This window comes from Athene noctua, chromosome 10 (assembly GCF_965140245.1).
Source record: "Athene noctua chromosome 10, bAthNoc1.hap1.1, whole genome shotgun sequence".
NCBI classification, from domain to species: Eukaryota; Metazoa; Chordata; class Aves; order Strigiformes; family Strigidae; genus Athene; species Athene noctua.
In genome coordinates this window covers 11,634,772-11,647,216 of record NC_134046.1, presented here as the reverse complement: position 1 = coordinate 11,647,216, position 12,445 = coordinate 11,634,772, and the positions used below count along the sequence as shown (strand labels likewise).

The 12,445-nt window shown below is 42.1% G+C and overlaps 1 protein-coding gene across 6 annotated transcripts in view; it reads right to left on the bottom strand.

The window, feature by feature from the left end:
• The window catches only part of LOC141964007 (contactin-4), a 340,757-nt gene that overhangs the window by 72,140 nt on the left and 256,172 nt on the right, over positions 1-12,445 (bottom strand). For all 6 annotated transcript variants that reach the window (XM_074913777.1, XM_074913772.1, XM_074913774.1 and 3 more), the window contains 2 exons: positions 6,840-6,942; positions 6,034-6,218 (listed from right to left, as the gene is read on the bottom strand). In XM_074913777.1, coding sequence (XP_074769878.1) covers positions 6,034-6,218; positions 6,840-6,942 — 288 coding nt within the window. The remainder of the gene's footprint in view (positions 1-6,033; positions 6,219-6,839; positions 6,943-12,445) is intronic.

Genomic DNA, 12,445 nt, shown 5'->3' with positions numbered 1-12,445 from the left:
TAATTTGTTATCCTTCCCAATGATCACAGGAACGTGAAAACAGACTTTAAATTATCACTTTTTCTCTTCTCTTCCTTTCCTCCTCTTAATCCCTTCCTCCTGACCTCTACTGACAGTTAAGGACTGTTTGAAATCTATACAAATTTCAAAGCCGTGCAAATCCTCCACTGAAGTAATTTGCTTGAACACTGCACCTAAATGATCTCCGTTGGTCTGCTTCTTTGGAAATTTCACCAGATACTGCCACTTGAGCAGGATGTCTTCCTCCTCCTTCTCTAGAAGACCAATCAAAATGAACCAGCCTGGGAGTTCTGCTTGGGACTAAAATGTCATAGGAAGAGAAACAGAGGAAAATTTGAAGGAGTTAACCTAGCTGATAAAAACTACTTGAATTGTCCCTACTTTTAATTTACCTCCTGTTCCATAAGCTACTCCGCACCATTACATGGCTTTGTCCCCAGTTTTCCCAGGCACCAAAGGACTATAGGTGTTACAGGCGTGTTTATAAAGACCAGTCCTCAGGCATTTAGTTATTTTTTATCCCTGATGCTCTAGACTGAAGCTACCCAGGGCAGTAAGGGAGGTGGGGGGTGTTCTATGAGTAGCCTTCTCACTTCATTCCTCATACCTATTTCTAGTTTTGCTTCTCCTGCTGGAGAGCTATTTTTCCAAGCCCAAATGATAATAATTAGAGTACTTTTTCTGAACTTCCTAAAAATTGATTTCTCTATAAGCAGGTTTCCAACAATCCCTTGAAAAAGGAAAAGTGGAGGAGAAACATGCCTGTTCTCTGTGCAGAAACTTGTTCCAGATGCAAGACTTCTCTCAGGCAGCAAATTATTCAAAACTCAATAGTTACTCTCTCTTGCACTAAAGTCTGCAAAAATACATATTCCACTGGTGGGAGTCAAGACATCCCCCCTTGGAGCAGTGATTTTCCACAGGGTGAGTTTAATCAGATGAGAATGAGGAGTGCAAAGATTGCTCCCAAGGGCAACTGCCACTTTCTGGAAGGACAGATTTGGGTGCTGCCAAGTGTTTAAGTGGTGGCTAACCAAGAGTTAAATTGGCACAATATTCTGAAACAACACAGGATTTGAGAACTTTAACTAAAATGAACATGGAGATACTTGAAGGTGAGAAATCAATTGGCACTGTATCTGCATAACAGGTAGCAAACTGTGTTTTCTAGTGAGGCATGTAAATGGTAATTAATAATAATAATATAAACTTGTCCTATTTATGTGAATTTTCCTGTATTTTTATCAGTCCAGAAACTCATTTTATTTCAAGTGGCTTTGAATTTTCAGCAAATTATTTGTAATCTGGGACCTAAATGGAGTAGAGATACACAACTGCCTGATTTTAACTTATGCAAATTTCCTTTTTAGACCTCTGACCATAATGAAGAGCATAATATGATTTACATTTGAGGCTGTTTTATAGAGTGGCATAAAGTAGATTTTGCACAAATAAAACACAGGCCCACTGATGAAAGGGTGACTCTTTTCACTGCAAAATTAAGGAGACGCATAAATTCCTGGTGGGACTTTGATTTGAGAAGTACTTAATCTGAAAAGCAGTCCAGCCAATTAAATGGCTTCTGGTGAATATCTTACAAAATGCTGCAAAGAACTGTAATTAGATACAAATAAGTCTGTCTCTCTGCTAATGCGGATGCTGCTGTGCTGACACTTTTAGATACCATTTTAACTGCAATTTTTTTCCTCCTTGCCTTGGCTTGCCAGCAAGGTGATAGGCAGGGAGGTCAGGTGAGATGCTAGAGGATCCCAGAACAACACAGGTGACGCCAAATCAGCACCTGCATCCATGCCGGCTGAAACGGATCCATTTTTGTACTTGGTATTTTCCCTCTCTTCCAGGCCGTGCAAGAGAAAGTGTTGATCTTACTGGAAAGCCCAATGCCAAACTGCATGATTTTGGTCATAATTCTGTCAAACATTCCCAGTGGCGGTGCAGCTCCTCAGCCCCGAGCATCCTTGCCTGTCGTGGGGTACCTGTCCCCAGCCTGGCAGCCCTGCCTCTGTGGCGGAGCAGCCTCCCCCAGTGCTGCTTGCTTAGTGCTGTCAATACCAGCTCTGTTAAACATGCTGATATTTGGATCACCTTGACCAGTAACTATTTTTCCTCTTTTTTGTCAATCAGACTCTACATGTCATTGGGATGGCAGATATCAAGATGTCTCATTGTCTCATCAGACAGAGTCAACACAGGCAAGTGTAAACGCATACTGAAGCAGACCCCAAGGAGTAAGCACTGGCACACCATCTCATTTCACACTTTGCATGAAAAAAGACACTCATATTTATTTTAAAAAAGCCCAGGAGAGCAATATGCTGGTGTGGTGGTACGGAGACTTTTGATAATGGACAGCAAGGAGAGAACCCAGCCAAGGTACCACCATGGAGCTGCAGAGGGGCGTGCGGTGCTCGTCTGGTGCGGGAAAGGCTTTGAGCACAGGGATGAGCAGCCACAGCAGCACCTTATAGGTTTCTTGTGCTTGTGCATCTACCTGTTGCCTCTTGTCCTACACTCAGAACAACCTTTGGGTTGCAACTGTCTGTCTGACAAAGGAAGATCTGACTGAAATGGCAGTTAATATGAACGAAGCAGTGACCACAACGGTAATAAATAAGCACCTCCTTGTTGCTGATTTATGAATGAAAAGACAATGTCTTTTAAAATTAGCTAGCTACATTAATCTGTACTTCTGCCAAAACAAAAAATTGTCGCTGTTGCTTTTTGCTCAGCGTATAAACCTCACCCTCGTGGAGGGTTATGAAATTTAAAATTTATGAGCATCCAGATTAAAAATAGAATCAGGTCAATGGGAGTGCTTCCAAAATGCTGCGGATCAAAACACACAGCTGACAGTGTGGTGGACCCTCACTGCCAAGCTCAGTGGAAGAGCAGGCACGGGGAGCAGTGGTGTCGGTGCAGCCAGCGCTGTGGCGGGGACGTGCTCCGGCCGTGCCGACACTGGGGACCTCACCTGCTGCAGCCACAGGGGTTTAGCTGGCACAGGGTCTGCAGGGAAGAAGCTGCAGTCAGGAACGCAGCATGATGGGCATTTATGACTGCTAAAGGAGGGTGGAAAAGAAGAGGTTTTGCAGTTTAATTTACTAATTCTCAGGAGCTAATTTGAGGTATGTGGTATCTGGTTAGGAATGGCAGACCGAACAAGAGACTTACAGCAAGAAAACAAGTGATATGTCGTTCAGAGTTATAATAGTCAAGGAAACAGGTATAAGTCACTGTAATTGCATTAACATTAACATGTTTTCGATCATGAAGGTCTATCTATCAAGTAGGACATACAGCACTCAGAACAAATGCTTTTGGAGAGCAATAAAACACAGCCTGTTGCAGGAGCTCACAGCACAGAAAACGGAAGAAGAACAGATCTTGCACGTTTAATTAACCTTTCCTGCTGCAACAAGAATGTCAAACAACTTCAGTGTCACTGATATGCTAACAGAGGAAAAAATAAACATTGATACAAGAATGAAATACAGCAAAAGTCAACCTACCCTGACAATTTCCAGGAGCACTGAAAGAAGCTGACAACAGAGGCAACACTAGGTTATCTACAGCGAGCAGGCAAATCTGAATTTAATTTTTTCTTCTTCTTTTTTTTTTTTTTTTTAATGTTTTATTTTATACTATGCAAAGAGGCAGATAACTGGCTTTAAAGGAGTCATGCCATTAGAGCCAGATGGCGATCTCCAGGGCACGTGCCGTGACAGAGCAGGTCACTGCACCTAGGTGGCACGTCTGACCACCCGTATCACATCCCCTGGAGCGTTCCCTTCTCCAGGCACCAGCCCCAACCCACCAAAAGCAACCTGAAAAGCTCTGCCAAAATGACAGTTGTATTTTAATAATGACAAAACACTTCTCAGCTTTAAAAAGAAAAATGATTAAGGAAAATGACTTTCAGTTTCAACTATCCCTATAAAATGTTTACAGTAAGTTGCTTTACCTAAAAAAATTTCACTGCCATGTGAAACTTTAGAGCCTAGCTTACAGAAGACAAGTGGGTTTTTTTAAGAGATATGTTTTCAGTATTAAATGGCTGCAAACACAAGCTATCCTTGAAAACTGAATACTTATAAACCAGTAACTCATCATCCTCAAGACAACAAGGATGATATTTTAGTCAATTATCTTTAAAAGCAGTAACCAGCAGAGGTGGCAGGCTAACACCTCTCCATAGGGAACTCCTCTGCTCACATGAAGAAAAGTGGATGTAAAGATAGTTCCCAGCATCACACAGAGGAGGACACTCCTCTTGCCATAAAATCTTTAGCTTCTTTGCTGAAACGCCATGTTAAGTGTGAAAACCAGCACCAGCCATGGTGGCAGCTTTTGTGTAGGATCTGCAGTCCTCCAGCAGTGGGATCCAGACTGGTAAATTCATTACAGTAATTAGATCATAACTTAATATATGCTATGGTGGGAGTATACCAAAGGCTCGTTTTACTGCTTTGCAAGGAAGGCAGCTTTGACCGTGGGTTGAGCAAAACTATACAACTGACGAGTCTTTTCATTTACTGTCCATGTGGGAAAAGTCAGGAGAAACATGCGTTGTTTGGTAAGCAGAAAAAGAAATCTTCAAATCTTTTAATTAAAAAAAGAAAAAACAGTTTGAATCAACTCCAACTTCTCTTCTTAACATGAAAGATTTCACTTTGTTCTTGCTATTTCAATTCTATAATGTTTTCTCATTTTATATTTTCTCGATTTTAAAAAGTGTTCACTTGAAATGGAAGCCCCAAAAGTTCCGATTTCTAAATGAAATGTGTTTTAGAAATATCTCCAATTTTAAAGCATCCCTATATATGCCTTTTTAAAAAGAAATAATTACATTACTCACCAAATTCAATCCAGTTTTGCCAGGAGGGTTACTTCCCAAACTCTTTTTCTGCAGCAAATTTACTATAAATCAAAAACATTCTTCTAATCTCTGGAGTTCAACCCAATCTTCCCTGCTGACAGAAGTTTGGCCCTCAGGAGCATTTGGGGGTGAAAACACTGAATTCCTCTCCATGTGTTTGATAAAGATTGACACTCTATTATGTTCCTGAATATGGTAACAGGGCAGCAACAAACCGAAGATTTTCATGACTGTGGGGAGGTCTCTGCACACCTTCTTCCAGGGTATGTAACCTACAGCCCTCTACCCTCCAAAAAATATCAAACAGAACGAAACCAACAGCCCATTTGTACCTCTAAAACCCTTCTCCATGACTCTCGTTCACCTCTGTGTGGGTAAATCCATGGTAACTTGGAGCAGGTAAAACTTTCCTCCTGAAAGCTTGGTTCATCTCCTAGAAGCATTTAGTTTGCTGTGCAAGACGGAGATGTTTCCAGCAGGAATTTGGGGATGGGCAAAGACTTCTATCAGGATTAGAGGTACTAATGCAACTTCCACTTAACACCAAAGGCCTATGAAACTGAAGTTTTACATTTTTATGGTGCCTAGATAAGTAGCTGTGATTTCAGTGTAAGAGCAGCAGGTATAGAAAGACTTTGGGTGAAGAGCACTCTGCTGGCTCTGACAGGGTTAAATCCCAACTTTCGAGGCTTTGCAACCAGTGACCCCTCTTGAAAGCAGTCCTTAATTGGTTATAAGCAATTAACATTTATTAACACAAGCTGGGGCAGTGCATACACAACAAATCCCAAGTTGTAACCACAATAATGCTCCACCAGAATACCTGCTTTGCCCTCACAGCCACAAGAAGGCAAATGAACCATTTCCAAGTGTTTTCTGCATGTTACCATGCCAATGTCCTTCCAGCAATGTGCTTTTGTTCCAACTCTGATTCTCAATTAATATGCACCATTCAGACAGGTTTTATTTCAGATTACACCCTTTTTGAAATGTGCTGTTTGTAAAAGACAGTAATTCAAACACCCTCCCCCCCCCCAAATTACTTTCTCACAAAATATTTACTGCATATTGCACTTGGTACAATAAACCCCCCTGAAAGCAGACAGTCTGCTTACCATAAAACGTCAGCTGTCCTCGTGCCACATTTTTTCCTCTCACATTTTCAGCTACACACTCATAGAGTCCAGTATCTTCTTGCTGAAAATTTGGGATTTCAAGAAGTCCACTTGATCTGTGTCTCCTGGCTTTTCTGGGTATCTGTTTCCCATCTGCTCTCCTCCAGCTAATCGTAGGAACTGGGCTAAATAAGAAAAATAAAGCAAAATAAGACTCTCAGAAAAAGCTATGGGTTTTGTCCTGATAAGCTTTTGTCTGATCAACTTAACACTTTTTCATGTTTGAGGATGATGAAGACATGGTCAGTCTGAAGACTCTGGCAGAAGATCTGGAGCAATTTCATTATAGGTGGCTTTTATATAATATAAATACACACATATATATATATACACCAATGGTCTATCACAGTCTTAAAACCAGGAGACTATATTATTTTGACAAAGTTGAATTTAGGGTTCTGTTGTGACAATACATCCATTTTCCTACCAGTCCCACATTTTGATTTTGGAAGTGTTGCCAGTATCTACTCGAGAAACAAGAGATGTGCTTTAAGTGTTACATGAGACCTCAGAACAGGAGATGCACACACACATCTTTACAAAATAAGTTACAGCTTCTCTTGTTCTTGGGAGTTTAAATTTTTGGTGGGCAAAGTCCCTTCTCCCCAAGTCCTTTCTATGTTATGAATGCTTGCAGTAAGTAACTCGGGCTGAGGAAAGTGAGTGATTAGGAAATCTACAATGTTACAATACAGCACTATGAAAGTGAGAAGCTGGAGGAATAATAATAATGGATCTGAACTTACTTCCCCAAGGCAAAGCACTCCAGTTTCACCGTTGTTCCTTTTGCAGATGGAACCGTTTCTGGGAACTGCACTTCTATTTTCGGCTCATACTCTCCCATCACCCCTGTGAACATAAAATAGATGCTAAGGCTTGGTTGAAATTTTGCAATAAATTCGCAAGTGTTCCCGTGCTAGCATAGAGCTGTTCTATACATCATTACTTGCCCAATTAATCCATTCATTTTAAACATGGACTGTTTCTAACAGCCGTGTAGTGTGGGCTCTTTTCCCATTTACTGCCAGAGGAAAATCTGAACCAGCGCTCCACACCATCTGCCAAAGATTAAAATTCCTTCATGGCTCTGTTACTTTTTGCTTTTGAATATTCAGGATTTTTGCAGGTAACTTGTAAAATAAGGAAAGTAATAACAAGGGAGGTTCACCACCTTCTAGAAAATGAAATGTGGAACAAATAGCCATTAGAAAAAGTTTTAAAAGCACTGGAGCTAATCAAGGCTTCTCTTAACTTCAAGGATTTAGATGCACAGAGATCATATACTCTTTGGGTAATTTCTTTATTTTTACTGCCTCAGTAAATCATGTATCGTGGCAGCCTCTTTATGAAATTGTGTTTAAAAATTTGTGCACATAAAAAGGCCATTATACTCGTGATAAATGGCTACATTTCCAGTCACTGTACTGTCTTAAAACCGGCATATATAATTTCACCAATAGTGATTATCAGCTAATTGATGATTGCAGTTTAAATCTTAACTGCGCAGCGCTTCCTGGACGTTGGCCAAGCGAGGAGTGTGCGGGATGTGAAGCAGGAGCGGTGCTGGATCAGACCAGATGAATGCCACCAGTATGCACAAATACAGAAATGAAATGGCTTGAGTAACATGGAAAAGAGATAGCACAAGTTCACAGAGGTACTCAGGTAAGTCAGGGCTGTTTACAGTGACCTGTGATGGCAGTGCTGCTTTTTATCCCTCTGCTTCGCAAAGAGGATGCAAGAAAAGCCTTTTTTCTTTACTTTCTCACAGAGTTTTAAAGCTGAAAATGCTCAGTATGAGGCTTACATCAAGTCTACCTTTAGTTGCTGATCTGCATATTACCTGTTCTGGTGCAATAGCAGGTTACGTCATCTTTCTTCCAACCCATTAATTGTAAATAAGCATTGCTGCTACATTATATAAAGAGTAGTTGCTGCACGACATCAGTCATCAAAATTAAATGCATTTATTAATGATACGAATACTCCCTCCATAGTCACGTCCAGGCCAGCACGTACATCAGTACTCCAGCATTTACATAGTATACAAACAGGAACGATGGGGCATGCTACTTGTTAGCCCTCTGCATGTTAACGCTGCCACCCTGAAGGGCTGGAAGTGTCTTTTACAGTTAATGTAATGAAAAATCCTCTCTTTTGATTGTGACTTGCTAATCTTGCCTAAATTTCTCCAGACTCCGTGCTAAATGTTTGCTGGGTGAGCTTCAGCCAAGCCAAGAACAGCTACTGCCCAGTGGTGTCCAAGGGCAAGGCTGGGTGTGAACATGTGGGAGCAGCAGCACTGTTTTGCTGATATTAGAACTTATTGAGATCTTTTCCCAGAAGAGGATTCCATGTTCTGCAATAAAGACTGAAAATTTGACAAAGGAAGAGTTTTTGAGGATATGCTTCCCATGAAATCCTGATAGGAGTCAGGCAGCTGCCTCACTTTGGAAGATGCTGGCTTTCAGACTGGAGACTGAAGAAATTATGGGCTCCATCACCCTCCTCGACATGGCTGAAGACCTCCTTGGTGCCTGTGCCACTAGCCACCCCACCACAGCCCAGGGGCATGAGCAGAGGGGAAGCAGCCCCCCCAAAAAACGCTCTGCAGGCTCTGCTGGCAGCCAGACAGAGGGTGGGAGATGACATGGTGGCCAAACAACATGGGAGAAAGGGAGCTGGCTCAAGGAGCCACCTGCCTAACAATGGGCCAGCTACAAACCAGTCCTCAACAAGCAAAATCCAGGAGAACGGTTCCTTCTCCTGCGCCTCCTCCACTGCTGAAGCAGGAACTTGGTCCCCTCCTTAGGGAAAGCAGGCTGTAAGGTATCATGCAACACTAACAGGCTATTTAGGAAATTAAGGCAGAATGTATTATTAATATGTTATTCATCTGACAGAGCAGGAGACAGGAATGGGAGGAAGGAAAAACGGGCTTTTTTTGCCTTCTCTTCACTCATCCCTTTTATTGTTCCCATTTTTTTTGCCTTGGGCAGGGACTGGAGAGCTCTAATCCCAGTGGTAACAAAATCCCAGACCAGGATGGGACGCTACCCGGGGCCATAGGACATCGGCTCCAGCCACCATTACCCACAGCCCTGCAGCTCTGGCAACCACTGCTGCCTCATCCAGCTGTGAGGGCAGCTGTTCTACCAGAGTTACCGCAAACTCTAACCACTTAAAAATCAGAACTCGTACCTAGAAAAATTGCAAGGCTCCTACTGCAATTATAATCTACATATATATATATATATGTATATAGGGTATGCTGTGAGTTCTGCCATCTCTGTTTTATAGGAGAAACATCAGTGCAGTTGAGATATCTCCATCCCAAATCCAAGACCACTTCCACACAGACAGTCCTTATTTTTTTCTGCTGTTCTGGGGTGATTTAACATCTGACTTAGCTGTGCAGGTGGAAGGGATGGGGGGCAAAATAAAAGACTAAAATAGACCTTGAGCTTGTAGCTTGGAGAATGCTTCCAGAATCATGGCACATCAGATGCTCTACATGTTTGCATTTCAGAGGCTTTCGTAGTTTTCTTCCAATTTCAAGGCTTAAAAACGTGCTTTTGGATGAAAGTCCCAGGAATTCAGAAGCAAGCTAATTTGTCTGAGGAGATGATATGCATTTCCTGACAACACCTGTGAAATGTTAAAGTTTAATTGGCCCATACAGCTGTCGCTGACGGTAATTTTATTCCAGGACTATTTCAGTTCTTTCCTACTGTTACTGTTTTAATTCTGATGTAAAGAATACGAAATGCCTTTTAAAGAGAAGCAGCAAAGTACTGCAAGAGCGGTGGCTGGGAACACCTGGGTGCTTCTAACAGGCTTTGGCTGGTCTTTGCTGCAGGGTTGGGATAGCCCAGAGGGTCTCAAAAGTGCTGTGGTGGGGGTGGGGGTGGCACCCATGGGTACTCGCTGCCCTTCCAGGGGGGAATGGTGTAGAGACTATGGCGTTGATGGAGACGGGGAAGCCAGATGACAGACACTTTAAATAAATGGAGGAAAAGGGCTGCAGGTCTGTTCCCTTTCCTCCTTTCTTCCAGTCCATATCCTGTAGTGAGCTTCCAGGAGGCTTGTCTGGCATTCAAATTGAATTCCTTTTTCTTCTGAGCTACAGTAAGTGCTACAGACCTCGTGGACACCTTACTTCAGGCTTTAGAATCTTTCTCATTCTTTGGTACCATATACATTTAGCTATTTATTATATTTCCCAAGATGAAAATAGCTCAGAGAGCCCTTTCTCTGCAACGAGAGGTACCAGTTGGTAGTGTCAAGACTAACTCCCATCCTTGTGGAACCCAACCCAACCTCAGTAACTTGGGAAATGTAGAATACTGTATCTTTTTTTTTTTCTTTTCCTTTCTATAGACTAGCACTTATGTGATGGGAAAGGGGTTGCTGCTTGTTACTCCCAAAGACCTGTGCTGGAACATGGGTGCACATTTCAGGAGGACAAGTCTCAAACCATAAAAGTGCAATTTTGGGGACTCCTGCACTTACATAACATTGTATTTAAATCTTTTATCCACCTGCACTGCAAGCATCCTTGCTGCCACAAATCTATACAGCTACATGAAAATATTTAAATAGGGGGTGACTACATGCATTTGTGGGAGGGAATTAAGAGGGAGAGAGGAAAAACATCCTTTTCCTAGCACACACTGTACTTTGTACACTGTATTTATCATCATCAGATAACCTCTGTCCACAGAATCAGGGAGTCTGAGCTCACACTGACCGCGACAGCTGCCTCGGCACGGTCTGTTCCTACCACCATCCTGTAACCCTCTCTGATATTTATCTCTCCAAGGAGGAAAAGCTGTTTGAGGATAACTAATGGGATAAGAGGCACCTTCTGCTTCCACAGCACAGCAACAGGGAAGGAACTCGAGTCCTGTCAACAAGAGCATGTATCGCTGGTTACAAAAAGCTGCTGCAAAGAACATCAGGAGATCTCTAACTCCAGAGCCTTGCAGCTGAAAACAAGCAAAAGAGAAGTACAAAAGGCACAGGTGGGGAAAGCAATCTGCCTACAGGATCTGATTTCATTCCCTATGCCCATAACTTTGTACAGATTACAGCTCAAAAGCCTGGCATTGTAGAGCAAGCAGCGCTTTAAAAAAAACATGCTGAAAAGCTGTTTTTCCAAGATGATTACACTCAAGTAAAATAACCACGACAAAGATGGCAGGTATTCCACATAAAAAGTCTAAATGATTCATGACTGAGTCTAAAAAAAAATTTCTGCCATAAATTGAAGAAGAAATGTGAAAAGAAACCTCAGGGTTCTGGCGGGTGAGATTTCAGCCCAGCGCGTGCCGTCCTGCACGCCCAACTGTTCATCAGTTCGATGAGCAGTTTGAATGCTGGCTACAGTAAGGGTACCACCATGGGATTCATACACTGATCTGTTAAATCAAATCAAATTCTTGATATCGAGCAGCACAGGGCCAGCCAAGCTGTGGGCATCTGAACTCTTTTCTTCCTACAGCTCTGAAATTGGGATTTCTTTAAGTTTTTGAGTGAGAGATTATCATCAGCACAAAAGGAAAGAGTGTTCTCTTTTACTCTCTTCAACTCAGTATGAAATAATTTTAAAAAATCCCATAGGTGGTATTCTTGGTCCTATGTGACCAGTATTCCTTCTGGATGTTCTCTTACTCCACCATTTGTTTCTTTCAAAGTAATGGGGTGATGTATCAACTACAGGGACCAGGAATTCATTCTGCACGACAGCAAAAATGTTTTGCAGTTTAAAAATAACTTTGATTTTTGAGAAAAACAGAAATTTCTCAAGGAGATTGTTGTAAAGTACCCAGATTCTTTTTGAATTCACAGAAAATATTTTAATATGAAGTCAACCAGGCAATAACTTCAAAACTTCTAGCAGCAGATAATTTTTTGAACTGTACTGGAGGGGGGTCAGGCTGACTGGGATGCCAGTCCTCCAGCCCAGGGCTGAGGGGCCTCAGAACTGCATCAACCCCTCCATAACTTGGGAGCTGCTGGGGGGATTAAGGACCCCCCACTTCTCCAGAGCTGCACGAGGGCTCCACCAGATGCGGCACCTTGCTGCCTGCCCAGGCGGCAGCCAGAGGAGCAGCTCCGCACATGTAAATTAATTGGGAGAGGTATATTATGATTTTTTTTTCCACTTAAGTCACTAATTGAAATTAAATGGAACTGAAACATTTAATTGTTGATGAGCTAGCCTCCGAGCCTACTAATTTAATGATAAAGCATTTTAAAGAAAATAGCATGTCATATATATTAAGTTATGCTGGACATGTCAGATATGAATACAAAAGATAAGACACATTTGCCAGTGGAAACATGATGT